Source organism: Phaeodactylum tricornutum, chromosome 20, assembly GCF_000150955.2.
Source record: "Phaeodactylum tricornutum CCAP 1055/1 chromosome 20, whole genome shotgun sequence".
Classification (NCBI taxonomy): domain Eukaryota; phylum Bacillariophyta; class Bacillariophyceae; order Surirellales; family Neidiaceae; genus Phaeodactylum; species Phaeodactylum tricornutum.
In genome coordinates this window covers 354,632-371,506 of record NC_011688.1, presented here as the reverse complement: position 1 = coordinate 371,506, position 16,875 = coordinate 354,632, and the positions used below count along the sequence as shown (strand labels likewise).

Genomic DNA, 16,875 nt, shown 5'->3' with positions numbered 1-16,875 from the left:
AGCATGGCCAACAGAGTCGCGAGTTCACCTTTACTCAACAATGTTGCCAAAAGGGTTGTGAGGGAGCGCTCAAACTTTTTAAAGCCCAAAAACAGGTTGTGTCGACCAACGCTACCCTTAACCGATAAAGAGGTTGTACGCTTGCGGGTGCTATTGTTCTCACGGCCGCCATCAGGAGCTTGTTCTTTCTCGGTAATAGCCGCGGCAGCAGCTGCAACTTGATCCAATGACATACCCTCGTAGTCTTCGTGAAATTGGACAAACTCGTTGCATAACAGTTCCCCCGCTGAAGGGCGACACTTGTGGTGGTAGGTCAAGCAGCCTTCCAATAAATCGTAGAAAGACTCCGGCATCACGGAGGGCATATTGGGCAAGGTTCGCAAATCTCGAGCGGTATTCTTTTGCAGCACATTGAACGCTTTCTGTAAATCGTTGGCGGGGTATCCCGCCACGAGGACGTAAAATGTAGCCCCTGCCGACCAAACGTCCGTTTTCGCCGTGTACGTACGTTGAAACATTTCGGGCGAAATGTAAAAGGCCGAACCGGCAAATGTCGTGTGACGCTCCACTCGTTCAGGCGAATCCATCGTTCCGGAACCAAAATCAATCAATCGTAAGTCCGCCTGTGGTGCCGTGTCCTGAAACATGACATTTTCAGGTTTGATATCGCGGTGAATGACATTATGTTTTGTACAGTGATCCAATGCTGAGAGTAACTGAAAGGCAATCCGCGATACGTCCTCGGTTCGCAAATCTTCCTTTTGATTACCTACGTATTCCATCATTTCGCCGCCACCACAAAATTCAGTTACCATGTACAACACTTTGGGCGTTTCGTACACCGACTCCAGTTTAAGGCAATACCTTACACCAGCCAACGCTCGTAAAATTTCGATTTCGCCTCTCAAAATTTCTGGCTTGACTGGGCTGTAGAGTGTATTGTCCTTGAACACAGCTCCTTTGCGAAGAACTTTACAAGCCAGCGGTACTGCACTGGATGCATCATCTCGTTTCAACATGTCATGTACAAGTTTTACGACTCCGAATTCACCTTGACCTAGGACCTCATCTTCGAGGTAACGTCCGTGGTAGGCTTCTTCGTCTCCGTCAACGACTTCCAACAAGTGGGCCGGAGCTGCAATACTCAAGCACGCACCCATATTATTTTGCCACCACAAGCAACAGTCGCTAGTGGTAACGCCGGTTTCCCCTTCGTGCTGAAAGCAGAACAGATGACGACTCCTTCCTGCTTCTTTGGTGTTGTTGGGAGTCCGACTGATTTTGTGTTTTCCGGTGGAACTCACGAGGCAATCCCGACGGTGACGACTATTGGACCCCGTCCTTGGCAGACGAGCAGAGAACAAGCACGGTATTTTTTGGTTGAGTGCAGCAGCCTCAAAGGAAACGCTCGTGCGTGCAGTCGAATCAGTAGATCAGAGAACGAGGTTGTGGCAAGCAGATTGCAACGCGTGGGGGCTTTTCCGTCGACAGGAATATCTGAAGAGAGGCCGGATGATAGCTAGCTAGATAGCTAGATACTAGACCCTCTCTGGCGTAAATGTTAGAAGGAAGGTTGGACAAGATAGTATCTCAGCAATGATTCGTTTCTTTCCCCCCTCCGAAAGCATTGACGCTTTGTGGTTCTTTCTTAGCTAGCTAGCTAGAGTGTACTTTGTCGCTTCGCGTTCGCGACTCGACCACTTTTCGGTGTCGCTGCCGGCACTTGTTTTGCTGGTTCGAATGCGGGGGCGGGTTAGGATCGTAGGGCTGCTGCACAAGTTCGAAGCAGAGGTAGGGCTCCCTGCTTAGGACTTAGCTGTTAGAGCAACATCATGTAGTGCGGGGACCTTTATGTGTATGGTGCAATGTGTGCTGCTCGGGGAGATTTTACCTGGGACCTTCAAGATATCACAAACAATTGTGCATGAATGGGAAAGTCGGCATCTATTTGTCTCTCCAGCATTTCGCAAATATTGATTGTGACACTCGATAGATCTACCATGGACATGTGACTATTGCTCGTATTCTAGTGGTGTGTCTGGGGGCCTCTGGAGAGCTCGAAGAATGACCATCAAAAGTTGGTCATTCCGACTGTTTCAGAAATAATAAATGAAGCACCTTAAAAAGTAGACTAGACGAAAAGAAGAATTGTCCAAGTCATACAAACAAGGCTTGATAGCCTAGATAGAAATTTGGCTAGCTGGTAGAGAGTCACTAACAGTAAAGCGTTTTCTGCAAGTCGAGCAAAACACTTCTTGCAACAATCGTAAACAGGAGGAGCACTCTTCTATCAATCAACTTTGTTCTCCACAATTTGAAAGGGAATCGGTTTTGCTGTCGATCAAACCATGATGGTCTTTCGAATTTGTTTCTTGCTCGCCTTGAGCAGCTCATCCTTACTGTGTCAAGGCACAGATTGTGCGGCTACTTCTTTCCAGTCAGTTCGCCGAGACTACCACGATGACCAAATGTGCGATCGCGGTACCTTCAACAAGTTCAAGGAAAGTTTAAACCGCAATTTTCAGTACCTTCAACTCAAGCAACTTGGGAACGCCTTGGTTCCCGACCAGAAGACAGTTGTTTGCCCTAGCCACGTGCACAATCTTCACAACGAGAACGACATCATCGGCTTTGATTCCGTCTGGATAGTGGAAAACACCGCCTCGTCCCCAATTGTGCTGAGCTTCGTGCACGGCGATGGCCGAGAAAGCTCAGCACTTAACCCCAAGATCAGTCCAGCGCAAGTAGACCCCCGCGCAGTCGTCATGCCGGGGGACTACCGCGCTGTCAATACATTTGAGGGTCACGTTTTTCATGCCCGCGAAATGCTTCCAGATGGTGGTGCCGGTAGAGTGTTGTTGCAACATCGTGTGGGGTATATCCCTATAGGATTGAATCAATCAAACGCGGCGTGCTCCGGCCAAGATCTAGAACCCGTGATCACCGACGCATTAACCGATGAGACCAGAATAGCTCCTGAATATGCCCGAACACCTCCTAAGCCTTTCCTTGACTGCAACGCCCTCCATGTCGGTTTCCGGAACAAGGTAGGTTGTCCGGTGCACGGCTTTTTCGTAGAAGCCACAGAAAATGACGACTGTCATGAAAATTTTAAGTTTCATTTGGGAGTCAATCCGATGACGGATGATTTCATGTGGAGCTGGGATTCTCCTACCAAGTTTGAAACTTCTTACATTGGACACACGTTTGCCTTTCGCCTCGCCGATCGTCCTGGTGTTCTGGTCGACAAGGTGACGCTCGGACCCACACAAATTTCCGATTGTCCGGGCCTGGCCCAAAGCTTCGCCATCCCAATTGGAGCAGATGGTCAGCTCCTGCCAGTTGCTCGCATGCTTTGGGATGCCAGCCATAAGACCTCTGTCTACCACGTGAACAATCCTGGGCTTTACCGCCACTCTAACTCCACAGCGAGTTCTGTACTCGTCAACACGAACGCATCGCTACCCTCGGCTGCTCGGTGCGCCGGTGCCAGCTCGGTTGCGAGGGAACGTAGTCCTCTATTCACGCTCACAATCTAGGATTCGTAATGTAAATAGAAGTGAAAAATCAACTTTTGTTGGCCTATGCCTTTTCCCGCTTATGATAGAGAGTAAAATTGAAAGAAACGTTCCGTTTTGGTGACAGGCAAATGACATTCCTCACTAGCAAGTCGCATCAGCTCGAGATGAGAGCGCGCTCTTTTCACTGTTAAGTCACTGTGTGTGACATATCATTTGCCCCCGGATATGTCACACTTATGTGCCAATCTTGAAATACCGTATCCTGGTAACGACGAATAGGATTTCAGGTTTGTTTCCTCAGCACTGACGTACCCACCCGGTACGCGAGACTAATCTCATCTGACGAATGGAGTGGGATCGCAGAAATATCCCCAGTTTCAATCGATGTAACCAGTGAGAGCGACTCTCGTTAGAGGTGACATTAGAGACTATTCTTAGGTGCCGTCAACACAATGGTAAACAGATCGGTCTCTCACCTCTGCATCCTTGTTGCAGGAAGCGCTTTTGCTTCAACGCAGGCCTTTGTGCCATCCAATCGTGCTGTCGCGTTTGCACCCACAGTTTCTCATGTTTTCAAGACAAAAAAGCCGAAAGCCGATGGGAGACACTGTCGTCACGTAGTGTTCATGGGATGGGGACCAGACCCAATTTGGTCGCCTTCCAAGGTTACGACAAATTCCAAAGCTTGCGAATCTGGAAATTCCGTCACGCTTAATGTTAGCGTACAGCCAGAGACTGCCTCTGAGTACAAGCTCCCAGGCCAGTACGTACAAGTCAGACTCGACGATAGTACAAAACCTTTGTTTCTGGCCATTGCCTCGGCCCCCGATGCCGAAAACGCATCTTTCGAATTTCTGGTTAAAAAAACGGAAGGAAATGATTGGCTTACTTCGATCGCTCCGGGTACTGCTGTTGAAGTATCTCAGGTTCTTGGCAATGGCTACTCCATTGCTGAGAATATCGATAGCTTGAAGTATGATTTTCCAACGCAGAACATTCTTTTGTTTGCAGCTGGGTCCGGATTAGCACCGATTAAGGCGGCATTAGAAAGTGGACAACTTAAAGTGGGCAGTGATTCTTCTCGCCAAGCTCGTCTATACTACGGCGAGCGCACGGCAGAAGATTTGTGTTACGTGGACAAGTACAGTGAGTGGGAAGCCGCCGGCTTCGAAGTCGTTCCCGTGTTGAGTCAACCTGACGAAAGCGTCTGGAAGGGACGGACTGGATACATTCAGACTGCTTTAGAGGAAGACGGAGTCGATATTCCTCGGAATTCAGGAGCTTTGCTTTGTGGTATGAAAGGCATGACTGAAGCTGTGAAAGACTTCCTGACGAAGGCGGGCGTCTTCGAAGGGCGTGTTCTCTTCAATTTCTAAGTTCTAACGCAGCTTAGACATAAACCATGCAATTGCGTTCATTTTAGATCCTGATTCGTGCTACTGCTAAAATAATGCTTTAGTTTCTTGTTACAACTCAAATATCTGATTATCAACTTCGTTTTTGGTACAGGCCTTGGTCGTTGCGCTCGACCGCAAACCAAAGAACAACCACGCCATCAAAGGACGAATAATAGGAAGTCCTCAGCGTAGTTCATCGTTTCCCTAACAGTGATCCTCATCGTCGTTTTATGTTCATCTAATGTAAGAAAAAAATTGCGCTAGTCTTAAAGTAAATTGCTATTGAAAATGTATTGTAAAGTGCAAAATTGATATGACAATCAGTCAAGAACTTTTAAAAGGAAAAAATTTTGTCCTTTTTGTGACCAAGGCTCTCCAAGTTTGGACGGCAGCCTTTCTCTAACATAATTGGTGGGCCGCACATGAGGCTGTAAACATCATCGCCTGCTTCGTACAAGTACTCGGAAAATAGCGCTTTGTCTACGAATCCTGTGGAATACTTCCAGTCGGAAGACCAGCTGTCAGATAGGATGTAGTGAATCTTGAACTTGTGAGGAAAGTTAGCAGCCCATTCGTCCAAAGTGCTTCGCATCAAGAGATCGCCTTCCTCGCGGCATGCAAAAATAAGGGACATTTGTGTAGGGTCTTGTGGGTTTCGCAAAATTTCCGCAGCAATCTGCATTACGGGCGTTATGCCGGTCCCCCCAGCAAGCATGTTGAACCTGGTGGCAAAACAAGGTTCGGCGTCGATTGTAAAACTGCCGTTGGCCGAGTACTCAAATTCCCCAACTGGTCCGCGCATATCAACATAGTCGCCAACATTGATCTGGTCTAGGTATTGGCTCATCTTGCCACCGTCTGGAAAGCGTTCACACGGACGGTATGCCTTGACAACAAACTTTACACATCCAATGTCGTAATTGGATGAGATAGGAGTGTAGCGGCGGAGTACCATCTCTCCATTAATGAGGGCCGAAATAAACATGTGCTTTCCCGTGGGTAGCCCCAAAACATGCTTTGGGCTTGGCAAAGCAAAATCCAATAGGTAGCTGTCTCGACTAAGTGTGATTTTGTTTTGTAGACGAAATGGCGTCTTCTTCTTTGGGTTCAAGGCAAGAGCATTGCCATCGGCATCGACGAGAGGTTCGTCTTCTTGTTTTTTCTCCTCGGCCACACTACTTTTGTCGAGCTGGCCAATGTAGTACTTCTCGAGCATCTTTGTAGCCTTGGTAGAGTGGATTGCCACAAAGTCTTCCGTGGAATCTGCGCCGCCGTTGATAACAATCGAGTCAATGCCGCCAGGGTGCAGCTCTAGATACTCGGTACAGTCGTAGACACGATCCTTCACCACAATCCAACAGTCTTCTTCAGTGTTGTGCTTTTCAATCTCTTCCATCGTGAAAATTTTGGTATTTTCCTTCGGAGGTGGAGCCGGGGCCGCGTCTTCTTTGGACTCACCCTGCACTTCCAGCAACCGTCCGAACCCAGCCGACTCAGGCTTGGTGGCGACCTTTGTCATCCACCCACCAGTTTGTTGACCAGGCTGAGTTGGATGCTCAAACCGAAACACATGCTCGCCGCTAGCTGTCTTGTCCATGTGTACCTTGACACGAAAGGCTTGATTATTTCCCATACCCATCAGATTCCATGTTGGAACAACTGGCTGAGGGTTGTTGGACTCATCCCAGGCGCGGCATATAATTTCCTTGGCTCCCACCAAGTCGGCCACCTTTACTTCGTAGTTCCACCAAGTCCAGCACCAGTACATTCCGTAGTCCGTTGGCTGCTCCTTGCGTTCAAGTTTGGCAAGTTCCCAATGGATACCGCCATCAACTGAAATTTCGACCCTGGTGATGAGACGACCACCACCAGTATATGCGTAACCCGTAACGTCATACGTCTTGGCAATATTCTTGGCGATCGAAAGCGTTTCATTGTGATCAGGAGCAGCGATGGCCGAATTGATGTTGAGTTCATTGAAAATGTACTCCGGTTTGTACCACCAACCTCCCTGTAAGGATTCCTCTGCAGTGATGTGGGGCGGTAAAATGCGATTGTCGTGGTAATGATAGTGATTCTTGGTTTCGTGCGGAATCACGTTGATGTATTTAAGCCATTTAATCATCCGTCCTCCAATATAACCAGGAATGATGAGACGGACGGGGTAGCCGTGATCGGGCTGCAAGACTTCGCCGTTCTGCTCATAGGCAATGAGGATGTCGTACGCTGGATTCATAGCCCGAGCGAGCGGGACACTGGTTCCGTACTTGACAAGTTTGCCCCATGGTTCCTCCTGGAACGGCCCGGGTCCCACCTTGTTCGGCAAGTCTTCGACACCAATAAATTCGACGTGCTTCCCTGCCATGTTCTTTTCCGAAACCCCTGCGCGGAGCAACAAATCGCGTAGGAGCACTCCCTTCCAAACGCTGGTTGAGACGCCGCTCGGGCCCCAGTTGAAGCCGATTGTTTGACGGATCATGTTTTGTTCCTTCCGACGATTTCCGGCACAGACCAACGTGACGGGCAGCTCTCGCGGTTCCATCGCTACGATTTCGTCCATCGAGAGCTCCAAGGCATTCGGTACCAGTTTTCCTCCCACACAAACAGTGTGTTCTTTCCAAGACAGCTTCGGGCACGCTCCGTGGTTGCGTACGTAATGCAACGAGGACGGCGTAATAAATCGATGCTGCTTCAGAATCGCCAGCGGTGGTTCGACGTTGAAGGGATGCTTACCCGTCAGACGCACGAGGCGTCCATCGCGGGGAACCCATTCATCCGGTGTTCCCACGTCACGATAGTCCGCCGGTACGTCAAAGATGGTTTTGGCTTGCGCGATGACGCTGGCGGCGGGAGTGTCACCTTCGCGAGCTTCGTTACGAGAATTCAAGAACGGCACAGGAATAGCTTTGGGGTAAGGTCCTACGGAGCGTCAAGGATGATGCAATAACTGTGAGTCACGTGTTTCGTCGGTTCCGATTGAATCTTGCAGGGAGTCCAGCCTAGTCCAGTCCGGCACTGCGATGACGACCTACCGTAGAGTTCTCGGCACGAGCGAGAAGCCGACGATATATCATCTTTGTCGAGGAGACTAAGTTGATCCATCGCCGCATTATTCTCTGCCTTGACTGTGGGATCTTCAGGTTTCGGTACCATCGTTCGCACAAGTGGTGACTTTGAATGAGAATGGTTGCTGGAAGGATCCGAAACCCGACCAAAATACAAAGTAGAACGTTTTTTCGTGAGGAGGCAAAATTGTGAACACCCGGGCAATTCTGGCCCGGAGCCGGAATGCCGCAAGGCGGGGGCGGAAGGCAGGAAGTTTGCCGCCTACGTAGGTGCCGAAAGCACGGAGGATGTGCGACGGACACAAAACTCCTCGCTGCAGGTGCCGGAAGTTCGAATACCCGTAACTGACTGTTTTCTGTCGTAGTTGGAATACGACATGTATACACCCAATACATATAGGGCAACGATATCCAAAGTGCCGGAAAGTCGCACGCCACGTAGGGCTATTCGGGTTGTGACGTCACAAGAAAAGGCTTCGTGCACTTCTCGTTTACAGTCACTTCCGTTCGTCTTTGCTTCCTTCCTTCTAGTGCCCGTGCAGACCCGGACATGAAAACAACAGGCCTTTCACGAATGACGTGTATCTAGCGGGATTGCAGACTACCGCAACATCACTTCACTACGTGACCTGCACAGTGGAACCACCATCTCAACGAAGGAACCGTTGTCGCCTTGCTCTTAACGAAAGCATTCCGTTGGTGACTGTCTGCAACAGTCTAGGACACATTTCCACAATGATGATGACTGCTCCACGATTGGGTCTTCTGTTCGCTTTCCTCGCCTGCGTTCTGGGCGTGAGCCGGGCGTTTGTGCCATCCGCTTCCTTGGTGGCTTCCCCCACCACCAGCGCTCCGGCACCCAAGTTTGCGCGCACTGCTTCCTACACCTCTTCCGAACTGCACGCCATATTTCCGGACGTTTCTCTGACGACGGCTGCGTCTACTTTGGATCCCACCACGATCCTGTCGGATTTATTTTCCGGGCTCATCAATACGCCCGCCATTCTCGCCGTTCCAATTGTGGCCGCTCTGGGACTCGCTTCACTCATTGCTTTTTTGATTGTGGCCTACGCCACTCCAGCCGAACCGGACGATTGAAAAACTCACATGGTACTGCGAGTAGTACTGTGTGACGAGATTCTGGAATACAGTAAGAACGACCGTTAACAATTATAGTCACCTGCTATTGACAGTGAATGCTATATTCCACTTTGATAGTATTGCGTAGTTCGGATTTTGCGATTGTGCAGGGTCGTAGTGTTCCGCACTAACGCTACAAGGCCGCACATTTTCTTGAAACGTCACATTTCTAGCAAATTCATAGATTGACTGCGATTAATGTATGTAGAAAACGTCAGTCGGACCCTTATCCTCCGATCAGCGTCATGGGTCTGTTGTTGGCCGCATCGTTCATAATGTCTTGTGGATCCTTGTGTCCGCCAAGAGAAAATTTTTTCTTTTGAATCGCGTAATGCACAAGTTTGCCCAACTCCGTATCAGTAAAGTCGTAGTCCCGGACTGCGTCCCGCAGTGAGATCTCCGTTACACCATCAAACAGACATACCTTGAGACTCCCGTCGGCCGCCAATCGAATGCGGTTGCACCCCGCGCAAAAATGTGAGCTCATGCTGGTGATGAAACCAATCTTACCCCCCGAGGCGGTTCGAAACCATTTAGTAGTGTCGTGAGGATCTTTTACCGGCACAGCTTTCAACATACCCGTCTCTAGCTGATCAAGTAGCTCTTGATACGGGACACACTTGTCCCAATTCCAACCATTTTCGGAAAAGGGCATGTACTCAATGAACCGGACCGATAGAGCTGGATACGTTTCGGTAAGTTGAATAAAGTTGGCAACCTCGTCGTCGTTGGTACCACGCATGACGACACAATTCAGTTTGACCGATCCATGATCCTTTAACAAGTCGTGCGCAACGTCGATACTTTGCCATACCCGATCAAGATAAGCTGCCGGGCGCCTTGTCAGCGTTGCAAACTTATCAGCATCGACAGTGTCCAGTGAAATGTTAAGAGAATCCAGCCCTTCTTCGACCAAATCAGGCAGTTCCTTGTGTAGCTTGATTCCATTTGATGTCATCCCAATTTGATGCGGATCCAGTCTCTTTAAGCCTTTCACCACATCGAGCAAGTCTTTCCGTAGTGTCGGTTCCCCACCCGTGAGACGAAACTTCGTGACGCCTGCCTGACGAAAGTACGTCGCAATATTCAACAGCTCCGGGGTTTGTAATAAATGCGAGGCGGGCTGCAGCGGAACACCCGCTTCGGGCATGCAGTATGTACACCGTAAGTTACAGCGTTCTGTTAAGGAAAGCCGCAGGTAGGTGTGTTGGCGTTGGAAAGTGTCCGTAAGGACTTGATTGGGTTCTACGTTCGGAAGTGAATCGACGAGAGCCCGCAAGTCTAGCTTAGATGCGGGCGGAGGCTCTACCACTGTTGCACTTTTGGATGACACAGAGGAAAACTCAGTTGACTTTCTTTGTGTAAGCGCCGTTTTCGTAACCGCGACAATATCCCGGTGATGGCGAGACTCTTCCTTCAACCTCGAACGTAGCGCGTGGAGGCGACTTCGTCCTCGTGTGTCAGGTAACCTATAGCGACTGGTTCCTTCTGGATCTTCTGCGTCAGCTTCCGCGGCGATGGAAGACTGTCCCCTTTTGGATACAATCCTCGACAAACATTTGGTTTCAGAAAAAGGCGCCGCGATTGCGGCTCCTTCGGACGTAAGAAGTCGCAAAGATGTGCATACAGTTAAGGATGCTACTCGCCGTCGTAAATCACCGATCAGCACACTTTTCATGTTGTGCTAACTGTCAGGATATTTTGCGATAGTTTTTTTGGTTTCACTCATGAACAACTGCGAGTATTTTGTGCATGTTGGTGAATTCTTTCTCAATTGTCCTACGAAGCCCATTGTGATGGTGTCGTCAGCTGCTTCGTTCTTGCCATCTTCCGCAAATTTCACACATCTTCCAGAAGGAATACCAAACCCGTCTGTGCTAGTTCGAACTGTCACTGTGACTTTATGTTATCTCCAACCATAGTAGGAATGGTATACCGCAACTCCAGTGATCGACTCCATTTGGATTCTACAATCCCTCGGAGAGCACGACTAACAGGAAATCTTTTAGACTATTTTGGTCAAGGGCATGAAAATCACATGAATTCCCCCCTATACAAATTGTCTTCAACGGATCTCTACGAATAAATTAGCTAAAACACTTGCTATTTAGATAGTAAAATTCGAGTTGCTATTGACAGTCACAGTCAACGAGACGCTGTTGTTGTGGACATCTAAGGTGACGGTGCTCTGTGTGACAGAGAGTAATCTAGCCCTGGTTCCTCTCCTTCTTTCGCAAGACCGCGAGGCCTCCATCGATGCCTTTGCAGTTGATCCATATACCAGTAGTTTCTGCGTTTAAAACGTGCCTTGTATCAGATCTCAATATCAACTGCATTCCAAGGTCATCAGCGACGCACCTGAGCTTTCTTCGAAAATGAATACGGATTCTGTGCCCAGCCGTGTCCGATTCGAGGTTTTCCGAGCAGCGCATAACGACGATGCTCAAGAGGAGAGTCCGCTTGATCCAGAGGATTTGGATGAGCTTTTTGATTCATTTCGGATCAGTTCTCCTAAGCAAGACGATGAAAGTCTCTTGAACGCTATTGGAGGTTCCGAAATCGACCTTGACGAAGATGACTCGTTTACGGACGACAGCAAAGAACGGCGCGTGTTTGACAATCCAAACCAGAGATTACTGGACCGTGATGCGTCGCTTATTCCTGGTTCTCCGTTTAGTAAGCCCATGAATAGATCATCCAGCCGACCATCTGATGCAATGTCAATTGCCAGAGTTACAGCCAACGTTTCGTTTCTTGCAACGCTTGCTGCTGTGGGATTTCTTGTCTACATCAGCGTCACAAACTTTGAATCTTCGGGCCGGATCACACTTTCGTCTTTCCTTTCGATCATTTCCTTCTTTGGTATGTTTTGGAGCTTTTACGTCATTGTCTCAGTGTTTTTGCAATGCTTTATTCCCGCCAAGGCCTTCAAGACGAACACTAAATTTTGCAGTATTATCCCGGAAACGAAAGCACCCACCGCGTCGTGGGTCGACGTCACCATTCAAATTCCGGTAGACCACGAACCTTTGCAAGAAGTCCTGGTGCCGACGTTGAAGAGCTGCGTACTCGCACGGGCACATTACACCCGAAACACTGAAGCCCAGTGCAACATCGTTGTTTGCGACGACGGACTAATGACGCTCTTGCGTGATAATTTCGCGGCCGCGGAGCTCCTGTGGGAGAACATCTGCCGGACCAAGGGGCGGACAATTCGTCTAAGCAACCTTTTGAAGGGCCTTTCTCGTCCTGTTCGCAAGCATTTGAAAGGATTACGCAGCAAGGCAGTTCATGAGGCGTTCTTAAGACTACTCTTTTACTATCACTACAAAATTGGATTTGTTGCTCGGTCAGCGCTTGGACGCCACGGAAAGTCACGGACCGAGTCTAATTTAAACTCGCATTTGCGGCTTGCCCTGGCGAGTATGCAACGACAAGAAAACGAAGGTGACGAACTTTCCTTTGAGGATGCTCTTTTGGAGATCTCGCACCACGATGATGGCTCTCGGCACATAATGTTTGGTAACAACGTCAGTTTAGGAAAACTGATAATCGTTGGTTCACCTGATATGCTCATACCAGAGGCAGTCATTGTGCAAACGGTGCCAGAGTTTCTCAACGACCCCACGTTAGGTTTTACTCAACATGCTATGAAGGCAAAACCTCGGCAAAGACGTGAAACGTATTTTACACGATTGATGGGTACATACTACGAATTCCTGTTTGTAGGCCAATTCTTATTGTCCGCAATAGTGGGATGTCAACCTCCGTTGCTTGGGAGTGCCATGGTCGTCCGCACCGAAGCGATAGCCCAGTGTGGAAAAGTTCGATCTTTGCGAACAGCTCAGAGATGGCTGCAGAATATTGGCGTTGAATTCCTCCCGGTCGATCAGATTGGCTTTGGAAATCTACAGGCGAATAGACGTACCGAATACTGGTCCGAAAAGCATACCTGGGGAGCCTTCGAGATGATGTTCCACATGTATAATTTAGGCTTCAATGGACGGTACTGTGCTTTCCCTGCGTGTGAGTTTGAAGTTGGAGTACCCAGAACATTCGACGAGCTTGCCTCGAGTCATAGAAGTCTTGCAAAGGGAGCCCATGAGATTCTCTTCAACTCATTTCAGGATATGATGGGAGGCCACGGGATCTTCACTCGCCTCTTCCGAGAATTTATGGCTTGCGGTATGCAGAGCTACTACAAGACATACTTGTTCGCTTACTTGTGTTCGTACACCATCGGTGGGACATATATCTTGGCGTTTTATATAGACGCCATCTTTCGAATATTGGACGAAAACGACGACGAAAATGAGGCCGTGGACGAGTTTCACAGCTTCTCCCCGGCGTCAGCCATTATTCTACTATTCGCTTTTGCCAACATATTTGGAAATGTAACTTTGACTTTCGTTATGTTTCGCCTCCGAAAGAACAATATCAAATTATTGGGGCAGCAAAAGAAGCAATTTGGGGGATACTGTTGCTTCGCTTTGTCAACCATTCGGTATTGCGTGCTTCAGATGCTTATTCAGCCCATTTCCTTTATTATGTTTTCATTTTTGGGAGCGACTGATCACCTTGTGTCTAAGCAATTCAGTGGGAGTCTACCATATCGATATCAGAGGATCCGATACCGCTGCTCGTCAGTTATGCAGCTCGTGAGATGCAATATTGGCAGCTGGTACCTGGCTGTTGTCCTAGCTGGTCTGGCGTATGCCACGGTCCTAAGAAAAACGGATTGGGATCCGTTTGTCCTGCCCGACGACCTCGCCACCCACGTACTATTTGCAGGACCCGCCTTGTACCTAGCTGCTGTTACTCTTTTCGTTCCTATCATTCTAAACCCGTACGTCATCGGATGTCCATTCTTCTGTCAGTCCAACGGGATAACGGGCCCTCGTCAGCCAGCTCACTCGAGACCGGCAGAAGGAATCGAAGTAAAGGTCGAAGATCTGGGAAGCTTTCTAGCGGCTTCTAAGGCTCTCGACGCGGAAATGCGGCACCTTGATTCCAAGCCCGACATCGAGCTTGCGAGCCATGACCTGCAGACAAGGGCGCCAAGGAATGAAGGGCGAAGATACGACCAGACACAATTTAAAGGTGATGCGAAAGCTCCAGTGCATTCCACACGAACCGCCCCTCACAGATTGCAGAAACACGGCAACAGAGGTACGGCAGCAACGGTGCCAAATCGCCGGTAAAAAGCGAAACGATAGCGCATTCTAAATTTAATCTCTTTTGCTTGTCTCTCATTTTTGAGTCATGTAATGCTGATTTGACTAACCAAGAAATTGACTATCGTAATAAGTACATTCAAGTTTCTCTTGGAGATCCTTCGCCAACGCACACGGTACCTCCGGAAAGCCTTAGGAGAATGTCATGATTTTGCGTCAACTAACTGTTGGAAGAAAGACAACTACCTTTTCCTTGCTATCTCCAAAACTTGCCATTCCAACATTGTGGAAGCAGAGCTGCCATAGATATCCACATGTCTCTTTACAAAGACGGGTAACTTCCAGAAAGGGAATGGATTTATGTCTGGAGGAGCGCTCTAAAAACTTATCCTCAGAAACACTCTAATCGTCTGGCTCAGCAGTGCTTGACATATTATGTGATCGGCAGCTGCCATTGGCTCTTGTCCCGCAAACTGCACCGACGAACGACATGGAGCATACAATTGTCTATACTCAATCTGCATGTACACAGAATCGCATTTTACGTTCTCGTTGTGCATCTTTTTCCTCTTGCCATTGATCTTTCACATTGATCAAAGTTAAATTGGAACCCAAATAAGGAGGCATGACAGCATTCGCAAGCTCCTGCACGTTCGGAGAGAAAAACGAGGGCCTCGACTTGTCCTCTTCCGTACGACTGCCGTGCCTACATGAGTCGACTGTATAAGACAAAAGACTGTACAGTACAGTGAACAAAATTGAAGTTTGTTCAAGCCTTTGGGTAGCCACTCCTTTCGGGTCCATGGCACCTCCCCCAAAAATGTTGCGCGTCCCATCAGCCCACATATTTCGCTGCATGGCGCGGGAATACGATATAAAGCCTAACTGGTAATGATCTGCGACTTGTTGCGTTATGCGACCTTGTATGGAATCGGCCAAGATGCTATCGTGGTAACCGCCCATATAGTCGTCTAAAAACAACACAACTGGCGCTCGACCTCGCACCGAGCCACCGGTGCAATCAAAGACGGTGGTGGATTCAGCTTTCTGTACAGCCCTCACAAACCGTTGGATGGCATGAAGTCGGCGTTCAGCAAAGTCGACGTTCAGCAACAAACTATGTTTCCGCTCGGTCAAGGCCATATCTTGACGAATTAAATCGTGAACGATGACATCATACGGCACGTGATCGCTGTCGTGTTTAGCATCACGCAAAAACAAGGGTTGCGCAAGTATGCGCTCTGTGTAGAACTCTGTTGTAGCGAAGCTTGGAGCGACAAGCGTCGTAATGCGGACCATTGATGGATCCAAGATAGATTGCAGCTTTGCCGTCCATAAGGCGCAGCTGTCGGACTCACTACCATCGAGCTCGCAGTCTTTTATGCCCACGTTGGGAATAGCTGTTGTCAGCACTAATACCCGGAGTGGCCCACCCGAAGATAGCTTTTCGGGGACAATCTTTTGCAGAACGTCTTTCATCCAAGTCGTTTGGTGTGGTTGCGACTTTACGGCACGTTGCAAGAAGGAGGGTTTTAAAAGTGTACGTAATAGAACTTTCCACGCCAACGAATCTTGCTCACTGTCAAGCAAGACCTCCCTCGACGTCTTCGTATTCTTGTGGTTCATAAAAAGCACCGTCTGAAGGTACGGCAAGAAATTGTTCTGGAACAGCAGTTCATTCCAAAGACTCGCGACCGATGCGTTTCGCGGTATCCAGGAGCAAACGCCATATTCGCCGTATTTTGGACGATCGTTCCATACGCTCTCATTCCACCAGTGCGACGAGGTGGGCTGATTTGAAGCATGGCTCTTCTGAGGACAGACCGTGGATGATCGAAGCGCAGTAGCGATACGACCCGAACGCGCTTTTGCGAAGGAAAGGAGGCTTTGAGATTCGCTTATAAAAAGAAAGAGCGACGAGACAACCAACACAGCAGTGATTCGAACAAGCAAGTGGAGAACTCGAGTCCAACGTTCCAGAACAACATTGGCTTTCCATGCCCTGCACAAGCAACTTGTTAACATTTGTGACGTAGTGTCTTGATGGGCAATTTATTCCCCGCAGTACACCGGTATTCTATAGAGTGGATGCTGCTACAAGTTGCGCCTGGCGCTACTGTTGACGCAATGAAAGCCGATTTCTCGAAATTGGCAAGGGGGAAAGTAACGTAATGATGGATACCTATTGTTGTAGGGCTCCGCTTATGAACTTGACTCGCAGTCAAATGACTTTTCGAGTCGGGAGAAAGGCATAACTGTCAATTGACTTTCTCCCAATTCACAGAGTGGCAGTTTGGGCTAATTCGACCAATGAAACTAAAGCTAGACGTCAATATGACATGTCGAAACGAATCTCAGCATTTCGTATTGCGTAAACTCTTGGGCAGCTAAACGGAACGACGCATCGTGCGCTCTAGCTAGTGCCAGATCCCCCCCCGCCAAAATACTGTCGCTAGCACCATGGACGATCAATTCTACAGCGATAATTCCATGAACGATGAGACGAACATGTTTCTTACATCCAGTCAGCATGGCGAAATACCGAGTCACGTCGCGTCACTGATGTACCATCCAAATA

At 48.7% G+C, this 16,875-nt stretch overlaps 8 protein-coding genes across 8 annotated transcripts; 4 read left to right on the top strand and 4 right to left on the bottom strand.

The window, feature by feature from the left end:
* Positions 1-437: 437 nt before the first annotated feature.
* Positions 438-1,082, bottom strand: PHATRDRAFT_5286 (predicted protein; the record flags this gene model as incomplete). The annotated part of the gene is made up of 1 exon (XM_002183564.1): positions 438-1,082. A coding segment is annotated over one exon (645 nt), but the record flags the coding sequence as incomplete, so codon positions are not given.
* A 1,266-nt stretch (positions 1,083-2,348) lies between these two features.
* On the top strand, positions 2,349-3,539 carry PHATRDRAFT_39660 (predicted protein; the record flags this gene model as incomplete). Its single annotated transcript, XM_002183699.1, has 1 exon — positions 2,349-3,539. The coding sequence occupies one exon, from the start codon at positions 2,349-2,351 to the stop codon at positions 3,537-3,539; it is 1,191 nt and encodes a 396-aa protein (XP_002183735.1).
* Positions 3,540-4,147: 608 nt separating this feature from the next.
* On the top strand, positions 4,148-4,897 carry PHATRDRAFT_15683 (predicted protein; the record flags this gene model as incomplete). Its single annotated transcript, XM_002183698.1, has 1 exon — positions 4,148-4,897. The coding sequence occupies one exon, from the start codon at positions 4,148-4,150 to the stop codon at positions 4,895-4,897; it is 750 nt and encodes a 249-aa protein (XP_002183734.1).
* A 266-nt stretch (positions 4,898-5,163) lies between these two features.
* On the bottom strand, positions 5,164-8,157 carry PHATRDRAFT_54983 (predicted protein). Its single transcript, XM_002183563.1, has 3 exons — positions 7,951-8,157; positions 6,960-7,837; positions 5,164-6,929 (listed from the first exon to the last, which is right to left on the bottom strand). Exons 1-3 carry the CDS (start codon positions 8,069-8,071, stop codon positions 5,253-5,255), a joined length of 2,676 nt encoding a protein of 891 aa, XP_002183599.1. The 5' UTR covers positions 8,072-8,157; the 3' UTR covers positions 5,164-5,252.
* A 561-nt stretch (positions 8,158-8,718) lies between these two features.
* On the top strand, positions 8,719-9,081 carry PHATRDRAFT_39656 (predicted protein; the record flags this gene model as incomplete). The annotated part of the gene is made up of 1 exon (XM_002183697.1): positions 8,719-9,081. One exon carries the CDS (start codon positions 8,719-8,721, stop codon positions 9,079-9,081), a length of 363 nt encoding a protein of 120 aa, XP_002183733.1.
* A 268-nt stretch (positions 9,082-9,349) lies between these two features.
* Positions 9,350-10,357, bottom strand: PHATRDRAFT_15625 (predicted protein; the record flags this gene model as incomplete). Its single annotated transcript, XM_002183562.1, has 1 exon — positions 9,350-10,357. A coding segment is annotated over one exon (1,008 nt), but the record flags the coding sequence as incomplete, so codon positions are not given.
* Positions 10,358-11,411: 1,054 nt separating this feature from the next.
* Positions 11,412-14,374, top strand: PHATRDRAFT_49030 (predicted protein). Its single transcript, XM_002183696.1, has one exon. It carries the CDS (start codon positions 11,499-11,501, stop codon positions 14,322-14,324), a length of 2,826 nt encoding a protein of 941 aa, XP_002183732.1. The 5' UTR covers positions 11,412-11,498; the 3' UTR covers positions 14,325-14,374.
* A 436-nt stretch (positions 14,375-14,810) lies between these two features.
* Positions 14,811-16,444, bottom strand: PHATRDRAFT_49029 (predicted protein; the record flags this gene model as incomplete). The annotated part of the gene is made up of 1 exon (XM_002183561.1): positions 14,811-16,444. The coding sequence occupies exon 1, from the start codon at positions 16,320-16,322 to the stop codon at positions 14,811-14,813; it is 1,512 nt and encodes a 503-aa protein (XP_002183597.1). The 5' UTR covers positions 16,323-16,444.
* Positions 16,445-16,875: the final 431 nt, after the last annotated feature.

Coding starts and splice junctions, on each gene's coding strand:
- PHATRDRAFT_54983 (XM_002183563.1), bottom strand. CDS start 8,071: ATGGTACCGAAACCTGAAGATCCCACAGTCAAGGCAGAGAATAATGCG. Junction 7,838..7,950: donor CTCGTGCCGAGAACTCTACG/GTAGGTCGTCAT, acceptor GACGCTCCGTAG/GACCTTACCCCAAAGCTATT. Junction 6,930..6,959: donor ACGACAATCGCATTTTACCG/CCCCACATCACT, acceptor GAATCCTTACAG/GGAGGTTGGTGGTACAAACC.
- PHATRDRAFT_49030 (XM_002183696.1), top strand. CDS start 11,499: ATGAATACGGATTCTGTGCCCAGCCGTGTCCGATTCGAGGTTTTCCGA.